Source organism: Caenorhabditis remanei, chromosome IV (genome assembly GCF_010183535.1).
Source record: "Caenorhabditis remanei strain PX506 chromosome IV, whole genome shotgun sequence".
Taxonomy (NCBI): Eukaryota; Metazoa; Nematoda; class Chromadorea; order Rhabditida; family Rhabditidae; genus Caenorhabditis; species Caenorhabditis remanei.
Genome location: NC_071331.1, coordinates 19,334,917 through 19,361,216, shown reverse-complemented (window position 1 = coordinate 19,361,216; position 26,300 = coordinate 19,334,917). Strand labels below are relative to the sequence as shown.

At 36.8% G+C, this 26,300-nt stretch overlaps 2 protein-coding genes across 2 annotated transcripts; both read right to left on the bottom strand.

Moving 5' to 3' along the window:
• Positions 1–905: 905 nt before the first annotated feature.
• On the bottom strand, positions 906–2,137 carry GCK72_015245 (uncharacterized protein; the record flags this gene model as incomplete). Its single annotated transcript, XM_053730729.1, has 6 exons — positions 906–1,235; positions 1,280–1,381; positions 1,430–1,634; positions 1,680–1,786; positions 1,832–1,897; positions 1,946–2,137. 6 exons carry the CDS (start codon positions 2,135–2,137, stop codon positions 906–908), a joined length of 1,002 nt encoding a protein of 333 aa, XP_053585501.1.
• Positions 2,138–4,593: 2,456 nt separating this feature from the next.
• Positions 4,594–9,491, bottom strand: GCK72_015244 (uncharacterized protein; the record flags this gene model as incomplete). Its single annotated transcript, XM_053730728.1, has 9 exons — positions 4,594–4,621; positions 4,668–4,840; positions 4,894–5,439; positions 5,841–6,339; positions 6,395–6,892; positions 6,943–7,106; positions 7,161–7,406; positions 7,773–7,997; positions 8,526–9,491. The coding sequence occupies 9 exons, from the start codon at positions 9,489–9,491 to the stop codon at positions 4,594–4,596; spliced, it is 3,345 nt and encodes a 1,114-aa protein (XP_053585500.1).
• Between the last annotated feature and the right edge of the window lie 16,809 nt (positions 9,492–26,300).

The following is a 26,300-nucleotide window of genomic DNA, read 5'->3' as shown; positions in this document are numbered from 1 at the left end:
ATTTCTTTGAAAAAATCAGAAAATTTGGTGAAAAAGTACATTTTTCGCGAATAAAATCATTAAAAAATAGTCTGTCGACAGCAAACCAACCTCGTGCGCTGAATTGCGAAAATCTCGCGCCCAGGTTGCAGAAATGAAAAGTGAAAAGTGGGCGGCGCCGAAATCTCAAGGCGCATTTCTCGTGCATCGAAAAAAATTGTCGGAACTTTTTTATTCCGATAATATCAGTGATTAGTTTTATTGTGCATTAAAATGTCCTAAATGATTTTTTTTTCAATTTGAGATGATTGTATTCTAACAGAAGATCGGCTATTTTTATATGGAAATTGCTGAACGTAGTGTAATCTGAATACACTGTTGAAGTTTTCGACAAAATTCAGAACAGTTACTGTTTCAGATTTCTTATGATATAAAGTAGCGTTAAACAAAGAAAGACAACAACTCAGCGATGAAGAGAAAACTCGGATTGTGTTATAGCGATTGTAAAATTCTTCAAACGTCTTCTCCGTCTCTGGATCGTAAAGAAACTGCGGAATCCTATTTGCGCTTTGGTCGAACAACTTTGTTGCATTGGTTGTTGCCGCTGGAGCCGTTGCATTCGCTTGTGCCCGTGCTTGGGCCACTCCTCCAAAATCCACCAATTGAGCTTGTGTGAGACTCGCAATTTGTTCCTCGTCAGTCGTCATCTCATCCTGATCGCCAATTTGTTGTGTGTTCTTGGGTTCCGGTGTGGAAGATAAAGTGATTTAAGAGAACATTATTTATTTAGAAATCACAATCAGACTGAACTGTTAAATACACAAAGATAATAATAATAAATAATGCAACAAGTATGTATATTGATTTGTGTTTCTTTTAACTCACTTTGAATCTAGAATATTCTGACAAAGAAGATGTTTTATATTTCAATTGACAGTAGTCGTCCTGTTGAATATAGTATTCACAAAAGGCTCGATGACATGTTTTCTTGTGAGCCTGTTTCGATAGTTGGGAAGCAGAAAAATTATAGCCAATGGATCCAAAAACGGGAATGCTGAAAATGCAATAACCCCGAAATAGTTATTCCACATGCCTAGATCTAAATAAAATATTGGTCCATACCAAGCCATCATACACGGAGAAAAGCTGATACAAACGGGAATTACAGTCTGGACAGGCAACACAGTGAACAGTTGCTTGTGCATGTTTCGAGTAATTTGGGATAGAGCATTTTGAGTTCGAAGCTTCCAAACGATCTGAGAAATCGAAAGTTGTTGGAATGCCTGCGAACTTCATCCACCTTTCTTCCCAAAATCACATACAACGATACAGCATAAACTGAGATCCCAGAAAGTGATAGAATTCCTGTCCACCCTCGTTTATTGACTTCAGCACTACCGTCCTGAAGATCGAATTTTAATTAAAACCTTATGAAATTTCCTTCAATTACCATGTACAGAGCTGCTACAAAAGCAATGTCATATGAATCCACATCGTAATCTTTTTTAAAAGTTTCCCGAATGTAATCTCTCATTTCATCATCTGCGTACAGAAACAGTTCACATATTCCAGCCCAAACAATTCCATGAATTAAGAAGAAAGTAATTATGCAAAATATTCCAAAAGGACGGAACACTCGTTCAAGAAATTTCGGGCTGAAAAAAAGGATTTCGAGATTGAAGATGTTGAGCGCATGATACTAGAATAGTGCAATGTATCTATAGATAAAGTGAATTATCAAGATTCCGTAAGACATCGAAATGAATCCAGATCGGATGGAAATGGCAAACTGGGAAAGCCGGATTCTCTGAAAACGGAAATATGTTTTCAGAAGTTTCATCATTTCACTTACGTCTTTACCAAAAAACGGTCCATGAGCTAGATAAGTTACAAATGCGGAGCCAGTTCCATGCATACCCTAAACGTTCAAGGAGTCCAGCAGAGTAGTGTTTTTAGAAAGACTCACCAGTGGAACCAAAAGTTCAACCGTTGAATATAACATGTCAAAAATTGCAAAGAATAATATCAAAAACCGATATCGTCCGATCGTCGCCGATTTCTTTTCCGTTAAAATCAGATATGCCAATACTGGATTCACGACAAAAGATAAGCATCCAGAGACGGCTGGTAGGTAGCGATGAGCCCAACGGATGTGCATTTTTTTTCTTCCTTGCACGATACTTGCGATCGTATTAAATAAATAAATAAATAAACAAATATATCTGAATAATTTTTTGAAAGAGATTAACTGAAAATTGGAAAGATACGTAAATTTATCGGAAAACTTTCGGCTCTTGTCGGTTATTTTGGTCCTTAGAATTATTTTTGGTCCTTAGAATTATTTTTGGTCCTTAGAATTATTTTTGGTCCTTAAATTTTTTATTGGTTATTCACAGTGTCTGTGACATTAAAAAATTTTTATTTAGCGTTTTTATTTGCCTTGTTATTATCGGAATAAAAAAGTTCCGACATTTTTTACCGACGCGAAAAAGTCCCGCCACTGATCTCCGGGAACGCCCACTCATCATAAACATTTCTTCTGCAAGATCAGGGCACAGTTTCAATAATATTTACATTAACTTCGCGGGTAAAAAATATTTAAAAATTGCAATTTTCTATTAAATTTTATCTATTTCCCTTGAAACTTTCACAGCGAAAATTAAATTTCAAAGAAAATAGGTCAAATTTGATGGAATATTGCTAATTTTTAATATTTTTACCCGCGAAGTCAATGTGAAACTGTGCCCTGATCTTGCAGAAGAAATGTTTATGATGAGTGGGCGTTCCCGGAGATCAGTGGCGGGACTTTTGCGCGTGAGTAAAAAATGTCGGAACTTTTTTATTCCGATAATAATTGTTTACAATTTCATAATACAGTCTGCCTTCAAATTATTTATTTGCAAATATGGAACAACTGATAACGAAGTTGTAAACTCGTCGCGGCAGTAAGAAACTTTTATTTGGTGTATAATAGCATTAACAAGTGAGCTTACTTTGTTCAAGCTCCTTTCTACCATTCCAAAGATCCACACTGCCTTCCTACTCAGCATTCGCCCACGATTGTGTTTGACTTTGAACATGTGGCTTTCGTCTATTTCAACCATTTTGCCTGTAATTGATGAGTATTCTGTAGCACTTCAATCGCCACCGAGCTTAAGAGTTGATTCCATTTCTCTAGCAACCCATTGCTCTGTGAGTTGACGGAATTAACGATTCATTTGAATCACTGTTTCGTGATTCACCTGAAACAGCTTCGATGTCAATGTCACAGGCGCTGTGAATAACCAATAAAACATTTAAGGACCAAAAATAATTCTAAGGACCAAAAATAATTCTAAGGACCAAAAATAATTCTAAGGACCAAAAATAATTCTAAGGACCAAATAATTCTAAGGACCAAAATAACCGACAAGAGCCAAACTTTCTAGTGTTTAGATCAATGAAAATAACTATACAATTATTGAAAAGCATAGTTGTCAAGGCCCGGGCCGGCCCGGCAAGGCCCGGCAAGGCCCGGCAAGGCCCGGCAAGGCCCGGGCCGGTAGAAAATTTTCAAGGCCCGGCCCGGCCCGAAGGCCCGGCTTCAAAAAACGACCCTTTTTTTTCCAATTTTTTTTTCGAATTTTTTTCAATTTTTCATCGGAAATGTGACCATTTTTGACTATTTTTCAGAATTTCTTCTAATTCTGACTGATAGTCGAAAATGTGACTTTTTCGCGAAAAAATTCAAAAAAATTCAAAAAATTTGAAAAAATTTGAAAATTTGACTTTCGCGCCAATTTGCCCGGGCCGGCCCGGGCCGGGCTGGGCCCTGATTTCGCCAACAAGGCCCGGCCCGGCCCGGGCCGGGCCTTGACAACTATGTTGAAAAGAAATGGTGGGGGAATACACTTGATGAGAACAAAAATAGTAATGATCTAGCTTTTTATTGAACATTAATTATGAGTTTTTTTCACTGTTTCCTGTGTAGATTCCTCTCTAAAATAATTGGTTTTTTATTAATTTCCTCTTGTTTTCACGTACTTGCTTCTGAAAAAGTATCAACCATAAATAGTTATTGAAAACTGAAGGATCTCGAAGGATCATAGTCAGTGTTGATGCACAATGCTTGTAAACTCATTGGTACAGTAGCGAGCATGAGTCTTTCTAAAAACACTACTATTCTGAACTCCTTGAAAGTTTAGGGTATGCATGGAACTGGCTCCGCACACACATTTGCGATCACCACCGTACCACCCTCATAATATTCACAACGTACATATATACTCTTCACATTATCCATTATTCAGTTTTTATCAAATTGTCATGTTTGTTTTTTGAATATGCATTTATTGTATTGATATATGAAAAGTTGAAGAATAAAATGTTCAGAAATATAACCCATTTTACAAATTATGGAATGGATACATGTAAAAAAAGTGTGTGTTTTTCGGGATGAAACAAACTGGGAAATGTTTTTCGAATCGGGAAAGGATAGAAGAGAAATAATTATGAAGGGGGGAAAGGAAGGAACAATTCGATTTAGAACTTGGTAAAAATGAATGGATTAGTTTAGAATGAAACAAGAAATATAAAGCTGATTATGAAAAATGAGAAGTGGGGGATGTTGGAGGTTTAAGCGCCCTTCCGCATTTGGCGAATTCTGGAAATAATACATTTTGTTTTTATTTAAATTTTGTCCTAATTACTTTTCACTAATTTTTAAAGAAATCCAATCAACACATCGATCATAGAGGATTGACACAATTGCAGTGATCAACGCAATGCATAGAATGATGAATCGGAACTGTTGTGGAATGAAGAGACATCCGAGGAAGTATTGGATAGGGGTGAAGTAGAATACAACGATAGCAATGCATCCCTGGAACAATCAGTTTTCAATTTCAGAGCCTTTTCTATTATATAGAAACTTACAATAGTCACACAAATCATACTCATCAGGAACGCTTTGTTGGAAGTGATGGAAGCACGGTATGGTGGTCCCGCAGCGAAAACAAAGTACAGTACGATGTAATGGAATAGGGAAACATAGAAGATGGCGGTTCCTTGTAAACTCTTTCTATCCTCATCGTTGTCGTGATGTGTCGGCTGGAACGGTTTGAACCATTCCTGCATTGTAATCAAGCAGAACACTCCAATCTGCGCCATTCCTCCAATAGCCAGTTGTCCGAATAGTGATACCATTGAAGCGGTTGACAGGATGGATGTAGGAGGTGGAGTGCTGGCAAGTCCCTTATGAGCTTTTGTTTGGGATGAGAGGAATGCGAGATTTGTGACAATTGCGATGTCGATGAAGAGGAATTGCATTTGGGAGTAGCTGGTAGCAATCCAGTAGAGGAGAAGGATTGAGATGAATTGGGTGAGCGAGTAGCCAGCCATACAGAGGAAAGCAGAGTACGAGGTGACGAGAGCTGCACGGCCTTCGGATATCAATGTGATTACGCAACGGATGTCGGCGACCTGCAAAATAGTGAAAATTAATTGCTGTTTCAGAAAAATTTCATTGGAAATTATTGTTTTGTTATAGATAGTACACCTTTCTTTCTCATAACTGCGCTCCGTCTTTAAACTTTGAACAATGGTGGAACTCGTAGCGTCAAGCAGGCATCGTTTTTTCCCGTTGGTTCTGGAAATGCGGGTTCAGCTATCCGCAATTGCGTCTTCGATATACTAAGCAGCGTCAAAATCACCGCGTCAAACTCACTGCGTCCATTCGGTCTCATAAGAGTCAACATTTTTCAAAATGTTACTGTTTCAAGTTTTCCCAAACCGGTTAGAGTGCTGCATCAGTTTGATTCAAGAATCGTTGCCAGGCGCTCAGTTTTCCTCTATTATATAGGCTCTTGGCTGAAATCCCTTACCTTCGACGTAAACGGTGCAGCAATCGACGCCTCCGCTTCCGACAACGAAATTCCAGCGTGAGCCGCCTTCAAAGCAGCACAATCGTTTGCTCCGTCTCCACACATTGCCACAGTCTGTCCCACTTCTTGTAGATGTTCCACGAGCAATTGCTTCTGTTCCGGAGCCATTCTAGCGAATACATTACACACGCAAACAAGTTGATCCAACAGTTCCGGATATTCATGGGTTACCACGGAGAATGTTGATCCAGAGATAGCAAATTGACAGTCAACATTGCTCATTTTTGATAGATCCACACTTTTGGATTGTCTCTCTTGAGTGTGATGTTCTCCCTTCTCTCTGATTGTCAGTATGGTTCTTCCTCTCTTATCCACTACTCCATTTTCATGTTCTATCAGGTAAGCAGTCTTCTTTGAAATTATTATTCCACATTCTCTAGCAACAGATAGTGCAGTCAATAGGTTGTCTCCAGTTACCATCACGCTTCGGATATTTGCTCTGGAAAAAAATAAATTTCACTTTTTCATGTTGTTGAAAATCTTCAAAAACTCACTCATTCAACTTCTGAATAACCTCTGTTGTCACTGGCTTCAAACGATTCTCCAGAGCTACCAGCCCAATCAGAGTGAGATCACATTCAATCGATTGTCGGGAAGTCTTTTGAACTTCTGATCCGATCACAAGATCTTTTTCAGCCACAGCAATCAGACGGTACCCATGTTGACTGTATTCTTCAACAATGTCATGGAAATTCTCCGGCACAGTTTCAGGTCTACACAATGACATGATCATCTCGGGACTTCCTTTACAGTATGCTTTCATCGAGTCTTCATCTGTCACAATGACCGATTGCCGTTGTAGTCCAGAGCTAAACGTGAACTGCTTCACAATCTGACAATCCGACAATGTGCTGTCTTTTGGTGGGCGGATCAGAATAGGCTGAATAGACTCAATCGACTCATGAGATTCTGAATCATCCTCCTCCAACGAGTATCTAGTCTGCTCGAACATGATGACGTCAAGAGGGTCTCCATGAAGTTCGTGGTTGATTCTGAAGCATTTATTTGTCTATCTGTACATCCAGATGTCCCAACAACTCACTTAGATAGCGTGTGACACGTGGCAATTGCTCGAACCACGTTTTGACACGTCTCGTTTGTTGAGATTTGAACAATATTCTCTCCGATTTTTGCGTTTTCGACGACCCGTAGCGCATAGAAATCGAGTCCGTCTTCGGTTAGTGTACCCGTTTTGTCGAAACATACCTGGAAAATTTATTTGCATATTTTTTCATTATTAATTAGTCCCTAGACAAATACCACGTCAATAGCACCACACGTATTGATAGTTGTCGGTGATATGCAGTAAATACTCTTCTGACGAAGACGTCGTTGAGCATAGAATATTCCGATTCCCATGACGGCCGGAAGAGCTGGTGGAACAACGATTGTGACGAGGTCAAGTGCACGAATAAAGATTTTGAAGAAGGAACTTCCGCGGTAGAAAAGAATGAATGAGGTGTACAGGAACCCGAATGCAGCGACTCCAGCAAGGACAGCGATAAACTGAAAAAAGAAGAAATTAGTATAAATTCTCAATGAATAGGGAAGGCCTCCAGGTGACCGTGGAGTTATTGGGCGTGACCTATATCATCGGAAAGCTGAGAAAACGCTGATTCCTATGATATATTTTGGTTTTGTCCTCGAGGTCTGGTGTTCGAGAAAAACAAGGTCAAAGTTCGAAAAAATGACAAATTATTGCCTTTTTGACACGCGAAAACATGTTTGCTATTTTTCTGAAGTTTGACTATAATAGACCTCGAGGGCAAAAACAGAATATATATTCAGAATCAGCGTTTTCTCAGCTTCCGATGATTTAGGTCACGGCCAATAACTCCAGAAGGTCTTCCTTAGTGGAACAAGGAAAATTACCTTCATCAACTGAGTCAAAAACTTGAAATCCGCTTCTTTCGGGTACATAATTGATCGAATCAGTTGTCCTTTTGTTGTGGAGTAGGCAGTTCTGATGACCAGTGCTTTGACATGTTGTCCCTTGTAATATTTGGTTTGGAGCACTTTTGTTCCGTTGAAAATTATATTTTTTCCGTGTTTCTCCATGGAGAACACCTTTTCGTGACCGTCATCGACGATAGCACTCTGGAAAAATGGAACTGTTTTTTATATAAAGTTGATCTGACGGAATTCCCGATTTCTACCATACTCGACACGGGCCGCCGCGTAACTCGCTTAAAACGCAATATTACGAGCTGATAAATATACCAAAATGTAGATCTCGGCGAGTTCCATGTCCGTGACCAAAGAACTTTGAACCGCGGGCCGAGAAAATGAAAAAATTTGAAATGATGACCAAAAACACCATTTTACCCGGGCCCGCGGCTTATGAGCGACTAGCCATCCGGCCCGTAGTAGGTCACGGACATTGAACTCGTCGAGATCTACATTTTGGTATATTTTTAGGCTCATAACCCCCGCGTAGGCCCGTTCCGGTCCGGTTTCCGAGTATGATTTCCACTATTCTACAAATTTTTTTCTGTTTCAAAAAAAGATAAATTTTACAAAACTATTGTCGCCTCAGTTCTAATATTTTACATACTCGCAAGACTAGGTATCCTTATTTAAGCCCCGCCCACCTACAGTACCCCTGAGTCAGGGGCCCTGACTAACCTTTGTAATCGGAATTGACTCTCCAGTCAGCATTGACTCATTCACAATGACCGTTCCATTCATCAGCACACAATCACAATACATCATACATCCTTGTGGAGGGATTACCAGAACATCGCCCGGCACAATCTCCGAACTGTCCATCTTACAGACTCTTCCATTTTCTCTGATCACTTCCACCTCATCATGCTCAACGACCATCGATTGAAGTCTTCTCTGCTGAGATCTTGTTTGTCGAAGTGTCATTATAACGGAGTACAATGACATGACAATGATGAGAGCAGCATACCAGACATAGTCATCCACATACCATACAGAGACACTGATGATTTGGAAGATATAGAATGGAGAGAGAACTTCCTTATAGACGAGTTCGTAGAATGGACTGAGCTTCACCGGCATTACATTCATTCCGAAATAAGTTCTTCTGAGTGCAACGTCATCTGATTTGAGTCCAGATGATGGTGCACTTTTAGCCAATGCTTCAGGAGTGATATGAGAGTAAGCACGTGACGGAGTCGACCATTCCCCATCGATCCAGGTGTACTGTAGTTTACGGTACTTGAACCAACGGAGATCTTCGAGTTCTGATAGTGTTCCATCGGTATTCGCCACTACCGTATGCTCAGTTCCAGAACGATTTCGATGATAAACTTTGCAAATGTCGTGTCTGGCATGATTGTCGACTACCAGCACAAGATCTGCACATTCCACGGAGCAACGTTTGGCACGGAATTGGATGAGTCGTTTTGGGCACCAGTGAAGGATGAGACGGAAGATTCCGCACGTTCCGAAAGAGAGGGCGTAAAAGAAGAACGTTCTCCAAAGTGTCGTCCGATAAGCTACGATATCGAACTCATGCTCCGTGTTCTTATTCTGTTGTTGTCCATCGCGTGAGGCGGCGGATGCGGAGGAGGCGGTCGCATGCTGCGAATTTCTTGGACGGCGAGAGCCGCCAGGGCCCATACGATCGGCTTTATTCTGGAAAGATCGGAAGGTGAGAGGTGAGAGGGATACGGGAACGGGAAAACGATAGAAAGACGAGGTAATGGAACGGATATAAAAAGAATGCGAGACATTGGGATAGTGAATGTTTCAGTAGAATTGATTCATTGAAACAAGCAAAGCGTACACTACTGCTGAAAAAAATACAAACATTTTGAAAATTACTGCCCTGAAACAGCAATTTTTGGTAAATAGTCTATTATTTAAGGAAGATTTTTTTTAAATCTGAATATGCGGTCAGCCAGAGAATCAGAGAAACTGTCGACTGCAAAACTTGAAATAATGTTTTGAAACAGAAATTTTTTGAATCAAAGAGCGTGTTTCAATTAGACTAGACCAAGAAAAAACCCTATTTTACCCAGCGCCGGTCCTATTCGGAGACTTACAGAGCCGAAAATCGAAAATGTTCTGTTTCACAAAAATTCAAAAGGTCTTCGTTTTTTGATAGTTCAATAGACAGAGGGTAGCCTTTAAAATTAAAAATTACTATTTCAGAAAGAAATTCTCTTGACAGATGTCACACATATGTACATGAAATGGAAAGCTGCTAGTCAAAAAGAAAAACGGAAATGTGAAGAAAATGAAACTAATTAGTGCATCTTATTTCCAAGTCATCATTTTTCCGCCCGAAATAACCGTGAAAACCGTGTCATTTTGCAGAAAAAGTTGTTTACTGTTTCAGAGGAATGTGTCATGAATTCAGAGTCTGACGTGCATTGGATTAGGATTGAAAAGGGGCAAAAGGAGGGAATGACGAATTGTTTGTTAAATTAGTCAGCTTATGACTAACTGGAACATTTTGAGACTACTGTTACAGTAACCTTCACAACCTAAACCTAATAAGAAAAGAGTTGGGGAAAAATTCGGCGTTGACTGATTGCGAACTGATCAGATAAACAAACGACAAAAATGGACAATGGAATCGAAAAAAATGGGGAAAAAGCAAATATAACCGAAAATAGGAGAAAGAAAATGTTGGTGAATGAAAGGAAGAGAAACGAGAAAAAGCAGGGGAGACAGATGAAACATTTGTGTAGGAGGAGGGGCAGAGATCAACGGAAATAGATAAACGAATCGAATCAGATATATTATATTAGAAAATGGAAAAAAAGGGGGGAAGAGAAGGAAAATATCTTTTAGATCTGACTGATAACTAGGTTATTGATTTATTTTTTTCCCGTTGGAACAGGTTTTACTTATACGGTTTCGTGGGAAAATGCTTGAAAATTTACACATTTTTGCATCTTAAAGCGTCCAACATTTAGAGTTTGAGAGACTCAGCTACAGTACCCCTCTCCCTCCCAACTTTTGATCTTGTCTCAAAACTTGAACTTGAGACACTTAACAGCGGGTCGTTAGAGGGTGTGGGAAGTGCTTAGGGACCAGATGCTCATGGTCATTGAGCTCTCACTCAATTTAAGCTCTTCGGGGGGAGCTTTCAAGGGGAATTAGGTTTTTTTCTTTTTTTTCTGTTTCAAGTTGAACTGAAATATTATTGAAAAATGTTCGAAGGTGATAACTTTATTTTTATTTTTTAAAACTTTCAGCCTGTAAAGTCTTAGAAAGGGGGAACTCAGAGTCAAACGGTTAAAAAAAATAGAACTAAATTTTTTGATTTTTTCCGAAAACTTCGAATTTTTGACTATACTTCAGACTTCAAACAAAAGCTAGTAATACATCAAAAACTGATTTTTTTAATGCAAAATTTAAAAAAAAGTTTAAATTCGGTAAAAATTAGGTACCCTTTCTTGAAACCGGGCCTTTGGGCCGGGCCTTGAAAATTTTCTAACGGCCAAGGCCCTGCTGAAAAAAGTATGGTCAAACCGGACCTAACTCAAGAAAAATTTGTTTAAAAAAAAGACTGTTTCAATAGTTTTTGAAATTTTGTTAATAACTTTTGATATAATCCCGAGAAGGTACGCACAGGCAAAAAAATTTCAAAGATGATTTCTATTCAAAAGCGTTTTCTAACATTTCAATTCACAGAGATTTTACATAAACATTGAGAAACATAAAGATTTCAAAAGAGAGTCTAGAGAAACGAGAGTGTCTCGCTTCTCTATCCTCTCTCACTCTCTCGTCATTTCAAAAAGAGACCCAGTCTTCCAAACAAAATGCTCTCCGTTTTCATAGACTAAAAAATTTCGAAATTTTTTCGAGAGAGAGGAGACCACCCCGATGGAAGAAAGGGGGGGGGGGGGGGGTGTCTTGCACTTTTCGAGCACATTTCTACACTTTTCGAGATTAAAAGAGTACAAAAACTTAAGAAGAGGAAAAAGAACACGCAGTAACTAGCAACAGAAAACCAAAAAATAAATTGACAATTTTTGAAACAGTAAAAAAGATAAAAGATTTGTAACCAAAGATCAATGGAAACAAGATGGCCAGATAGAGAAAAATGATAAAGAAGATAGAAAAAGTGAGAATACAAGGTGTAGATCAAAAACTGGACACATAATATTATTACAGCAGAAATATGTATGTTGTTGTTGTAATGCATGCGACACAGACAAAAAGTGAAATGCCGGAAGCGAAATTTTGGGAAAGGGGTACTGTAGGAATTGTGTAACTTTTTTTATATTGGAAAGTAAAACAAATAAAACCGGACCGAGTTTGACGAATTTCTTACAGTAAGGTATAAACCAGAAAACGTGACGAAGTGAGGTCAAACACTTAAATGCATCATTAGCACGGTATGCTTCTTGTAACCGCGCTCTACCGAAACAGAAGGAAATTGTGTGCGAAATTGAGAGACGCAGAGAAAAATAGACATTTTTCAAGGGAATTTCGGTGGAGCGCAGTTGTAATAACTGTGTTGAGCTAATAAATTATTATTGAGTGGAAAGAGCTTGAGAAAAACGAAACAAATAAACATTCTCAAGTGGGAATTCATGACTCATTTCGTTAAAAAATCTTTTTTTTGTTTGAAAAAATTTCTGTTTCACAAAATAAACAATCGGAATGATACTAATGAAAATTGGTCCTTTTCACTTATATCATCAAATGTTTTGTTTCAACTTGAACTTGTGGGTGGAGCTTAAGGAAAACCAAGATTTTTTGGCTCGTTCTGGAAGAATTTTCAGAGAAAAAGCATATGAATAGTTGTCGTTTTGAAAATAAGGAAGTAATAATTTGAGTTTTCAGGGAAAGAATTTGAAAAAAGTTTGAAACGGTACATAATTTTTTAGAAACAAATTTCAAATTTTGAGAATTTCTGTTGAAAATTTCACAATCTCAAAACCGACTTGAAACAATATGGAGTATTACAAAGACGCATTTTTCTTTGAAATAAATTCAAAATGAAAAAGTGAAGCCGACCGAGAGCTAAACATAAAGCCATAAGACATATAGTGTCACAAGTTTCCCTTCTTCTCAAAACTCCTCTTCTCAAAAAAAGAGAAAACCTAAATCCTAATCCTCCTCACACGAAGAAGAGCTTCTTTTTCTTTCATTTCTATTCAAGGGGGTGGGGAAAGAAAAGAAGAATTTGGCACTCTGCCAACAATCGCCAGTTCAAAAACTGCGGAGGAAGACACAGAGAAACACGAGAGAAGAGAAAAAAGAAGTGACGGGGAGTAGTAGTGAGACTAGGGGTCTGATGGAAAGGACGAGGCACTGGGTGCATTACGCACTCCCCTCGGCCCGTCGTCTCACAGAACAAAGAGATGATGAGGGATAGGGAACGGATGAAGAGACGACAGAGATACAAAGAGTGAAAAGTCTCTCACTGTGAGAAGAAGAGGGACCTTAATGTTTGTTGAGGGTGGAATGAGAGTTTTTTGAAGGGAGAGAGAAAGAGAAAAGGGGCGGAGTCTCAGGGTGACCACTGACACGTCATTAATATGTAACATTTTTTATTGTTTCAATACTATAAAATGTGAATCATTCTGGCTTCACAATCTGACAGACCAAGAGAACTCAAACTAACAGCTATAGAAACAGAAGATAAACCCCTGAAACGGTAAAAATACGGTAACTGAGAATCGTCAAATATAGGTCGAATGACTTTAACGTTCAACCATCTTTTAGAAAACTACTGTAAGATTTTATTCTAGCTCAAAAAGTTTTGCATTTTTGAAATCAACTCACCGGGACGGTTCGAATAAGTATAATCTTGGGTCGGTTTGGAGTGATTTGGGTCCCACCGCGAAAACTACAGTAACCCACCGAAAATCGTCTAATAGTTTTATTTCGGGTGGTTTTGATGAAGGGCACTAGTAAAAATTTCAGGTTGAAATATGGAAACAACCAAAGAAATTACAGTGAGATTAAGACTCACTCAAGCTGAAAAATTAGTAAGAATAAATTTGGGAGAACATGATCATAAATACGTTTTCTAATTTAATTTTTTCATGTAACAGAGTTTTAATGTCTAGTCGGATACACTATTTCATAGTTTTTAGTGTTTTCCAAATCTCTGAAAACGGAACCTCAAGGGGTCGAACGATTCCAAACTTGCGTCCCCTTGAGGTTCCCTGGTGAAAATTTTCAGTAAAATCGCAAGTACCGTTGCAAAAAACTTATATTTCCAAGTTTTTTTCTGAAAAATTACCTTTAGAAACTTCTAATTCTAGTTATTATATTCAACTATTCAGCTCTATGACTTCTGTATTCAGTGTCCGACTAAAAGTTCTGTTTTTATCAAAAACAGTAGGTTAAATAAATACATAAATTCATTTAAAAATTTATTGTAAATCCACAACCCTCTCCTTTCTAAATTCTTCTCTGAAACAGTAAAACTATATTATACTCTCGTTCACAGGGCACGGAACATGTCGAAAAGATAGTAATCGAATGAAAATAACTGCACCGATGACCTCGCTTATAAATAAAGTGGGCGGAGTCTAGGAGGGGGAGGAGCCAGACTCTTCTGGTGACCAGGTGCAAGAGGGTGTCAGGGTCGGGGGAACCCAAAAAAGTTATTTCCGGTCATGAACTATTAGAAATTGTGAGAGAGAACATCTGGACCAGCTGGACAATGTGAAATGATGGGGCATGGAACGTGCTCTAACAAAGATGTGAGAGTTTATGAACCTAATAAATGACCATAGAACGAGTAGGCAATGTTTTTTTTTCTGAAAAAGTACTGAAACAGAATACAAAGTGTATTGAATAGAATTATTCGATAGTGAGAAAGATTGCGAAAAACTTTGAAACAGTGAAAATTTCTTTGACTTCTTTTTTCTTTGACTCCTAAAATATTAGCACGGCACGCTTATTACAACCGCGCTCCACCGAAACCGAAAAGAATTGTGTGCGAAATTGAGAGACGCAGAGAAAAAGAGACATTTTTCAACAGAATTTCGGTGAAGCGCAGTTGTAAGAACTGTGCCGTGCTGATAAGTTTTGTTGTGAACAGAAATAGTCATTTTTCTAGAAAACTGAACAAGTGCCATTGGACCAATCAACAATCGTAAAATTGATTCCAAAATCTTTGTTTGTTGAAACAGAAAAAAACTTAAAATAGCTGGAATCATAGATGTAACTGAATTCTGTTGATGAGCTTTAAATTTTTACCAATTTTTTGAATCAGTTATTTTTCAGAGTTTTCGGTAAAAATGTTTTGGTGTCTGATTTCTTCGCTGCTTTAACTGTTTTACAGTACCGCAAAATGAAAGAACCGCTTTGCGTTGATTGTAAAAAATTGCGTTTACTGCGTGCATATTGGAATTAGAAATCAACTCTTTTGATGATCATAAGCTGAAACAGAAAAATTTGCATTCGATTAATAGCCTCGATTTTTCCTGTCATAAACTATTGGAAATTGTGAGAGAACATCTGGACCAACTGGATAATGTGAATTGATGGGTCATTGAACCTGCTTTAATAATTATTTGAGAGTTTAATAACATAATGAATGGCCATAAAACGAGTACACAATGCTATTTTTTCACAAAAGTACTGAAACAGAATACAATTAGGAAATCGAGAAAGTGTATCAAATAGAGTCATCCTATTGCGAGAAATATTCCAAACATTTTTGAAACAGCGAAAGTTTTGTTGTGAAATAGTATTTTTTTTTAGAAAACTGAAAAAGCACCTATAGGACCTAGTGACCAATCAACTATAGTAAAATATATTCCAAAAACTTTGTCTGTTGAAACAGAAAAACATTTAAAATATGGTACTGGAATCCTAGATGCAACTGAATTCTACTTGGAAACTTCAAATTTTAAACAATTTTTACGACTGTTATTTTTAATTTCACTTTTTTCAATAACAATTCTGACTTCAACGCTGCTTTGACTGTTTTACAGTAGACTGAGCTGGAACTAAAAGGAGGTCTTAAATTGATAACAAATTGAAATTAGAAATCAAATCTTTTGATGATCATAAAGTGAAACAGAAAAAGTTGCATTCGATTAACAGCCTCGTGATATAAGACAATACAGAAATCGGGGAGAGACAAAAAAATTATTTCCGGTCATAAACTTGTGAATGAACATGTGGACCAGCTGGACAAATGAAATGATGGGTCATGGAACGTTCTTTAACGAAGATTTGAGAGTTTAATAACATAATCAATGACCACAAAACGAGTACACAATGATTTTTTTTCAGAAAAGTACTGAAACAAAATACAATTAGAAAAAGTATTGAATAGAGTCATTCAATTGTGCGAAAGATCAACTATAGTAAAATATATTCCAAAAACTTTGCTTGTTGAAACAGAAAAATTTAAAATAGGCAAATGGATTATGATGAAACTAAATTCTATTGAGAAGCTTCAACTTTTTACCAATCTTTCGAAACTGTCATTTATAGAACCTTCGCTGAAATTTACTTTCAATGTCTGAATTAGATGCTGCACATTTATTGAAATTATGATTCAACTTTTTTTGATGATTATATTGTGAAACAGAAGAAATTTATTTTTGACTATTAGATTCAATGTATTAAAAAAAATAACCGTTGGCGCTTCTCGGGATAGTCCCAGTCTAATTTCCTTTGGTCTTTTCTCATTTGATTTCAAGTCTCAGATTAGTACTTACAGTAACCATCTACAACTCAAAAAAGATAATCCATACGCAGAACATATAAAATTTGGATTAAATTGAAAGAAAGTTTTAGTTTAAAAAAAGAGAAAAAAGAGTTTATGGAGGGGAAAAAACTAAGAAATTTGGGCTCTTTATGATTTAACGGGGGTTTTAAGAATTAACGGGGGTTTTAAAAATAGACGGGGGTTTTAAGAATAGACGGGGGTTTTAAGAATAGACGGGGGTTTTGAGAATAAACGGGGGTTTTCGACAAGTTCTATTTACTTATACTAAGAAAACCCTAAAATGGTCAGAAATGACTACAGTCCCTCCATTATACATTTTTTTCATTTTTTTTCATTATACATTTTTCGGCGTCTTCCTTTTTCATCAGACGTAGAGGACAGTTGTGGAATGCGTGTAGGAGGGACGTATATTCCATACATCTCCCTGTGATGGCACAGTATCTCGTGAGTACATCCTTATTCACTGTGCAGGCGAAGAGATGCCTTCGCAGAGTTCGCACGTGACTAAGGAAATTAAGTGAAAACGAAAGAGAAGTGAAGGAAACTAACTATGATTAGAGAATCCTGAAAGTAAAGAAAGTGAACAAAGAATAGTTTGCGATTATAATTATTTTTAAAAAAGTACGTGTGGTGATTTGCAATATTAAAACCACAGAATTTTATATAAGTTTTAAACCAGTCATTTGCCACGTTGTTGTGGACTTTCTTTAGTCCCTAATGAAAACGAGGAGAGGGGAAATTACACAGAAAGATAAGAATAATTAACTTAATATAATTTTAAAAGGAGAAAACATATTAATTTAGAGAAAAAGGGAACAAAAAAGGGAAAGGTGAAAAGAGTCCGTCGTCATTCCAACTGATTCGAAAACCAACTCTCCGTCTCTTCCCCTACTATGTTCTGTTGTCAACTGTACCATGCTTTGCATTCATTTGACAACTTGATAGCACTTTAATGACTCCCTACGGTTTTGCCCACAAATTAGAGTCATTAAATGCTTTTATTATTTCCGGTTTACTATATTTCCCATTTTACCGTGTTAAATTACGTTAAAACTGCTCATAAAGCAAACCACACTCACAATAATTATATTTGAATTCCCGCGCTTCTGTGCGGGCACCCACGCAGGGAGGGGCACCCACGCAGTCGACTATATAAGGCGACCGCGCGCCCTCACTCGAGTTGCCAATACCACTTAGTAATTCACTATAATTATTCTCTACTTTTCGCAGTGTCCCGTGTCGGTGTAAATTCCGACCAGCGCCCGCTATTCACTGACGCTCTTCAATCCGTATAAAACGGACAGAAAGGTAAGACTGAGTGTAAAAGTGTGTAAATTTGCTCCCAAAAACGTCTTCCCCTCATAAGGGTTTTCGTATGCTTTTCTCCCTAAAAATACTTTCAATCCCGGAACATCACTTCGGCCGCTCCATCGGACCACCTTTTCGTATAACATTGTTCCTTAATATTCCTTTCAATAAATTGGGATTCGTTTAAACTGTGTACTGTTATCTGCTTGCATCGCTTTCACATCGCTACCCTCACCAAACAGACATTACACTTAACTCCCCGGACATGGGTGGGCCCGCCGACGCCCGCTAGACCCACTTGTCCACATGTTCCTATTCTTATTTCCGCTTTGCCTCTTTATTTCTGTACTCTCTTGGACATCGAGATATTTTGAGGTCAAGGTGGAAAAATCGTACTCATTTAAACGTAAGGCACTGTGCGGAGTCCCGCAAGGATCAGTTCAAACGCCCATTCTCTTCGGTATATTTGTCAAAGGTGTCTCAAAAACTTTACCAGCTGGAGTCAAATGCCGTCAGTTTGCGGACGACCTAAAAATTTATGCCTTTTTCTCCAACTCAGATTCTACTAACTCTCTTCCTAATCGTCTCCAATTAGCTATAGACTCTGTAATTCTATGGTAAAAAAAGCAAAATTAGACTTGAAACCAAATGTATTACTCTAGGCAATATAAGAAGCTATGATTACCTACACTATAGAAGGTAGATTATTTGTCAGAAAACGTTAATTAGAGATATTGGACTCCTGATAAGCCCCAAACTTGACTTCAGTGAACATTGGCACAAGGCCACCAACTCAGCAAAATTCCTTGTCTCCCAAATATTTACGAGCTACAGTAGTAACGATTCAAAAATCATGACTCTTTTGTATGAAACTTTCATAAGACCAGTTCTAGAGTACGGTACAGAAGTAAGTAGCCCGTACAAAAAATGCGATATCAGGGCAATAAAATCTATTCAAAATTCGTTTACTCCTACACGCATTCCACAACTGTCCTCTTCGTCTGATGAAAAAGGAAGACGCCGAAAAATGTATAATGAAAAAAAATGAAAAAAAAAATGAAAAAAATGTATAATGAAGGGACTGTAGTCATTTCTGACCATTTTGGGGTTTTCTTAGTATAAGTAAATAGAACTTGTCAAAAAACCCCCGTTTATTCTGAAAACCCCCGTCTATTCTTAAAACCCCCGTCTATTCTTAAAACCCCCGTCTATTTTTAAAACCCCCGTTAATTCTTAAAACCCCCGTTAAATCATAAAGAGCCGAAATTTGTTTACTCGCCAATCCCAAAGATTATTGAAAACGAGTGCAGGACAAAAAGTGAAAAGAAAACCGGTTCGAGGAATTCTTAGTATCATCTTTTTCTACTTTCTTTTTGGGTTTTTCACTTTCTATTTAATGTTCATGTGACATGAAGGGAGAGATGACATGTGTACTTCGATTTAGAAATGGTTTGAACTTTATTTATGGTTGACAAATAGGGGGGAAGGGACATCAATTTTTTTGAAGTCACTTTTATGACTTTTCTTTTGAAACTGTAAAAGTTTTCCGAGAATTGTGGTAAAAGAAGATCAGAACTAACATCACTTTTTTTGGGGATTCTCAAGGGTTCTGAAAATTGTTACTTTCCAAGAAAATGTGTAGTTTCTTATATGTTTACAGTATACTTTAGAGAAAATCACAAAATTGCTGAACGACATTAATATTTTTTTCAAATAACGTCAGTAAGCTGTTGTAACCATTACTTCAATTCGTTTTGAAACAGAAAAAATATGGTCAGTAATTGCCCTTCTCTGACTCAACTCTCTTACTAGACAGTAAAAATTGTAAGTATCATTCCTGAAACCTCTCAGAATCCAAAAAATATTGGGCCAAAACTCGTTCTTCAATAATTTTCAAAGTTCAAGTACAGTAACCAATGGTAAAATACTTGTGGGTGAAATTGAAGTGGTCGCATCAAACTGTAAGAGATTATTCTAAGAATGAAATTTTCTTGAAACAGTGAACAGATATTTGATGTAAATGGTTCAATTTTCAAAAGTTTAGAGCCTTTTAAAAATCACTAATTGATTTCACGGTTCCCTCATTTTTGAAAAGTCAAATTTGATAGTTCACCAGATGAATTATCTTTAACATCGTTAATAGATGACAGTAACATATTAAACTTTTCTAACTCTACTGTAACAGTAGAATTTTTCAAATTTTGAAGGAGAGTTCGGTGACTTCGGTAAGGAAATTATTTCAGTGATCAACAATATATTGATAATATAATTCCGGAAAACTTTAAAATATTAAAAACATCATGAAAAACTTTGGCAAACAACAATCACCCATATTGAAAACTTTCTGAAACCGAACATTTTTTGCAATTTTTTGTTGTTGAAAAAGCGGAAAAAATGGTTTGTCTACTATAATTTGTTTACACTGAAATAGATAAAAACAATTCTACAGTACCCACTTTTCTACAGTACCCCTTTTCTCTTCCCCCTCCATCTTCCTATTCTTGTCAGCAAACAAGTGTCTCATTCCATTCAAACGTTGTATGTGCACACATGGGTACTGTGCCATAAGAAACTTTTTCCCTAGACATTCACATGCCATACCACCTTTCTACATACTACACTACCATGGGAATGGTCTGACCAAAAAATCACGGCACTTACTTTTTTTCTCACGGGACATAACCATTATGTGCATTAATGGGCTCGTTAGACAGAGCGTTATGCCTTTTTGAAGTGGTTTTTTGAATTGATAAGAGTTTTAATGGATTACTGTAGGTATGCGTATTCAAATTTATATAAATTGGAGCAGAGGTCATGTTGATTCGGTATAAATGAGTTCACAAGACCAGACAGAAGGGGGTGATACATAGGTGAAACAGTTGACGAACAAGGTGACTAACCTGTTGGACTGCCTGATAGTTAGTTGGCATTCTTGTTCACTGTTTCAAACAGCAATGCAAACAGAAATTTCGGGGTGAGAACTGAAAATGCATTGTTTTTTAGGGTATGTAACAAATTGTACATTTAATGAAACTGGAAATTTTCGAAAAGTTGCTGTTTCATGAAACAGAAAAAATACAACTGATGTTATTTTTCTTCTCAAACCAATATGAGAGCATACTCTGACAATGAGTTTTGAAACTAAAACCAGATTGATACGGTAAAGTTTGAATATGATATAAATATTTTATTCAACTTGTTTATTGTTTAGACGAAGCCTATACCCAATTAAAACATAAAATGTACATAATTTTTTGGAATAATTTGAAGCAGAAAATTTTTGTAAAAATTGGAAATTGAGTGTACCGTATTTTCTCTAACTGATAGGACAGGTATGTCAGTGTGTTTTTCAGCCTCTCTTTTCAGATATTTTTTCCATTACGATATCATTTTTTATGCTATAAAAATATTGCTGCCGGTTAATTAGAGACTGCAAATACTGAATTTCCATAAAAATAGAGTAGCGTTCAAGAAGTGGGCCGAGCTAGTTCACTACTTTAAAAAATTCCTATTTTTTTATGAGAAATTTTTTGAGACAGATGTTTTGTAGGTATCTAAGATTTTTGAGATATATGCTTGACAAAAATATGGAAAAAATTGGCCAACCCGGAATTTTGCAAGTCTGGAGAAAAACTGCCGTTTCAAATTTTTATCATTAAATTTCGAAGAATTTTAAACAACAATCTTCCGCAGCAAAAGAATGCTTGTAATTTTCTGAGTTTAAATGAGAAAGTGAAATCTCAGAAAATATGACAATTTCATAGGTTTGACGAAACAGGAATTTTGAAAAACTGGTTGTATTTTGGAAAATATTGTTTAAATAAGTTTGAGTTTCTCAACGTTATCAACAATATATGATACTATATTTTTTCACTTTTTTTCTGAAACAGTAACTTTTAGAAACTTTTGAAATTGACATTTCAGAAAAAAACCCATAAAAACCTACCGAACCAGTAGAAAAATCGAGAAAAAAGGAGTCAGTCAGTGCTAGACAATTGTAGAAATAATAGAATTGTTTGTTTCACTTTTAATTGTGCTCTGATTCTGATTTCAAAGTCATTTTTCCCTCCGCTTATCAACAACTATTCATTTCTTTTTTCCACCTCGTCTCCAAATTTCTTTTCGTCATCATCAATAACACCACCCCCAGCTGAACCTTCAGCTCTTATCAATTTGGAAATAGTGTGGAGACGAGAGAGACGCAGACAGAAAAGAGCATTTTATAATTTTTAAAGCTTCTTTTCTTCCCTACAAAACACAGACCATTTCTTCTAATGTTTACCCCGGAAAACGAGGAATTTCTTCGTTTTATTTCGTTTTTGCTCCGACTTTTTTGATTTGCCAACCGAGTGAAAGGAGTCAGATGACTGTAAGGGTATGATAAGGGAACGTATGTCATGAGGTTAGTGGAAATAAAGAGAAAGAAGTGATCGATAGTAGTGGTCTATTGGTTTCAAGAATTTTCTGGAACTAGAGAGAACTGTGGTGATGGGTGGGGAGAAAGGGCAAAGTCTTCGCAAAAGTAAAGACAATGAGAAAATTAGTTGACTTGTGTTCGTATAGCGCAGACACACTGGTAAATAGTGGTTACCAGTCGGTTAACGCAGCCTAACGGCTGCTCAACCTCCTTCTCTACACCACCCTTCTGGGTGTTACAGCGCCTGCGGCGCTTCTTAAATGGTTCAAACTATCGAGGTCTCAGAATTTTCTCCTTCTCCTGGATCGTATTAATTTTTTTCACTTGTCGGTAGTTTTTGTTAGCTAAACAGCCCGTTCCGGTAGAGAGCAATTAAAACATCTCTGCTTTTCTGATACGATTTCGACAAATTTACTCGGTGACTTTTCTATCCTGAGGAAAAATGGATTTCAATATGAGCAGTTTTCAATTCACTAATCGAAACTGTATTCATTTTTTCTGCTTTATCTAACACTATTTCAAAAGAACAGGAACTTTTAACTCTCCTTTCTCCCTCCTCAAGAGGCGAGTCATCTTTCAAATATTAATGTCAAACTTCGGCGACAATGCTGTCTCCCTTCTCTGAATATGGCAGCCTGAGACCATGTTTTAACAAATCCTCATCCTAGAAATTATTACCTTTTGAAGGTAACTGATCAACGACAAAGTTACTTATTCACAAATCACCACCACTCTTTGAGTAGTGTTTTTTCATTCAATTTATTTCTATTAAACTTCTGACTGTTGCAACTTCTTCAATGATGGAGACGTCCGAAGTCTCAGAATGAATGGTACTAAACACAGCAAATGACTTTTTTGGCTTCAGACTGAGAAAGCCTTACCAACTCTTTTACTGAAGCTTAGAAATTTGGAAATTGTCCTATTCACATCTTTAAAAAATTAACCTAAAGTACTACTTTTAAGTTTTTGACTGATCGGCAGCGATGCCGCCTCCCTCCCCAAAATTTTTCAAGATTGTTTCTCATATACACGGAAATCTTCTCTTCAGTCTGGTTTGATCTGAACTGTTCTGCTTTCTGATATTTTTTTTTCTCTGAAAGACTTCAAAGCTATTCTACATATTTCTAAGTGTGAAAGTTAGACAGCCAGTAAAAATTGAGTACAGTCATGGCCATAAATCGAACAACTTTGACCGTTTCTCAGTTAAAAATGTCCAACTTTGAAAGGGTGTCAAGAAAAGAGACTCTATTCCAGTTTAGATGTCTTTTGAAAACTCGAACGTCCCTTAAAACACTTAAACGTCCTTTAAAACACTTAAACGTTCTTTGGGGTCCCAAAAATGCTCAGAAATGTTTAGACGTCCCAAAACCGTTTAGATGTCCCTTAAAATCCCAAAATTGTATTTAACCAATTAGTCGTTCAAAAAATATTTGGACGTCGCTTAAACTTTCAAAACCAAGAGCTTGCTGTGGCACCTGGAAGTAGTGATTGCCTAAAAACAAAAACGTCCTTGAATCTTGACATGATAATGGCTCAGCACCCGGGAAGTAGTGGATTCCTTAACACAGAGACATCAACCATCTAGCTTAAAGTTATGGAAAAAAGTGCAAGCAAGCATCAGTGTGTCTATGTTTTAAGGAAACCACGTCTAAACATTTCATGGAACTTTTAAACGTTTTTGGGACGTCTAAATGTTTTTTGGGACGTTTGAACACTTGAAAGGACGTCTTAACTTTTGGAAAAAATTTAGGACATGACAGGGCGTTTAAGTGTTTTAAGGGACGTCTTAGTGTTTCATGGAACGTTCGAGTTTTTAAAGGATATCTAACCTTGAATAGAGCCAAAAAAATTGTTTTAAACCCACGCATTTTTCCTGACAATTTAAAGAAATGAATTTATTCGAAGAATGAAATGTTTCCATAACTATTTTTCCCGTGAACTCCTATTTACCTATTTCGAAAATTAAAGGCAATGAAAGGCTTGAAAACCACATTTTTTCACGTAGTGACCTGGTTTCGAACTATTCTAACTAAAAAAAAATGACGGGCATCATCCGGGGAAAATTTCCAAGCGATCTGTGTAAGTTTCATTAAAAACGGTTCAGTACAGAGGGCGCTAGAGTCGGCGACAGACGGACAGACAAACGGATCTGCTGAATATTATTAGTAAAGATTTGAAAATTTTGAGGAGTTCTGAAACAGAAAAAAAAGTTACAGCTAATTGTCAATGTACTGTAGTATATTAACCAATACGGAGGCAAAATTACCGTAAATACTGTATTATAACGGCATGCCGTTATATTTTTCAAATGCCTCCGAAAAAAAAACGAAAAAACTTTTTTGGACGTTCTATTTGCTGATCAAGTAGTTACTATGCACGCTGCTTCTAATCAGTACCAAGAAAATACACCGGGATGATCATATTCATGAATTCTGAGCATAGATGGGGTGCCGTTATAATAAAGGTCCCGTTATGATACAGTATTTACGGTAACTGTGAAAATTATAAAGAACCTCAAAATCTAAATTTACAGAAATAGTATTAAAAACTCTCATACAATCAATTTTTTGTACAGGCAGAGAAATGTTTGAACAGTGTAAAGTACTTAGATTATTCTAAGTCTCTCACAGTAAAAAATGGTTTCAGTAGCCAAGCAAGAAATTGAAAATGCTATGCTATTCCAAGAAAAATATATAGTATTTGGTATGCACACAGTAAGGCAAATTGAATCTGCCAGTTTGAAAAGGCAATAATCGATGAATTCATCAATTCAAACAATTTTTTTTCCACTGAAACAGAGAAATTTGACAAACGTTTTAGAATAGTTCTTCTGACTTTCTTCAGACCGTTTTTTTAAATTTTGGCAACAACTAGTTATAAAATCACATTCACAAGACAGCACAAGACATAAAATTTTCGTGAAATTAAAAATGAATTCAGATGTATTTTGAAACAGATGAAGTAGTTAAGTTTTAGGGTTAACTCAAAATAACTCAACGGATTTATTATGTAAAAATCGTATTTGTATCTTCTACGAATTACCAATTTTTCTGAAAACTGACTTCAAATTTTGTTTGAAACCGCATAATTTTGTTTTATTACACATTTCGCCAGTGGCTCGGAATTTCGATTCACGGCGGCTCTCTACCGTACTTCGCCCGTAAAAAAGTTTTAAAAGTACTGTAGTCGCAACGAGACCCACACCTCGTCTTCGGCCTTGTTAAAGATTTACAGAATAGCCGCAATTTTTCTTTTTTTTCTCTATTAGAACCAGTACTCTCAAGCCTATTGGTAAAACTTTAGTATGTTGGAAATTCAAAAATCGTCTGAAACAGAAAAATTATTTGATTAATATATAATTGGTGTTCTCTGAAACTGTAAATGGAGCTCATTTTAAACAAAATCTCCATCTGATCTAAACTGACAATAAGCGTTTTGTAATTGATAAATAGTCTGATAATGTAATTTGGTCCCTAAAACCAAAGTTTCGAGATTTGTTTTAACATTTAAATTGTTTAACAGAATTCCTGAATTGTAAATAGATGATATTCGAACTGTGAAAATGGATTTTTTTTGAACACATGAAATGCTAAAAGTGAGATCCAACTCAATCAAGTCTATACTTCTAGAAAAAAAGAGAAATTGAACTGCTGCCTTCAGTCGTACTAACATTAAAAACTAATGAGATTCGTCCGAGAAATTCATCCGGAAATTCGAATATCTGACGTTACAGAATCAAAGATTCATCATTTCTTATCCATTTGTCATAGTAAATGTCAGAGTGATGAACCACAAGAAAATGAGCACGAAAACAAGAAAAACGAAAAGAAAACACGCAAAACTCACTCATTCCTACCCAAACAAAGCCAATTTTCAATTGCATTTTGCGTGGGCATTTGGAACTTTCTGCAGACAAAAATTTTGTGAAATAACGAAAAAAAAAGAGGCGAATCGGGTGCAGTCTGAGTGCATTTTGAGTGGGATTGGATTCTGAAAATTGTGAAAAAAAATCGGTGGGAAAAATTGTCAGACAAGCGTTTTT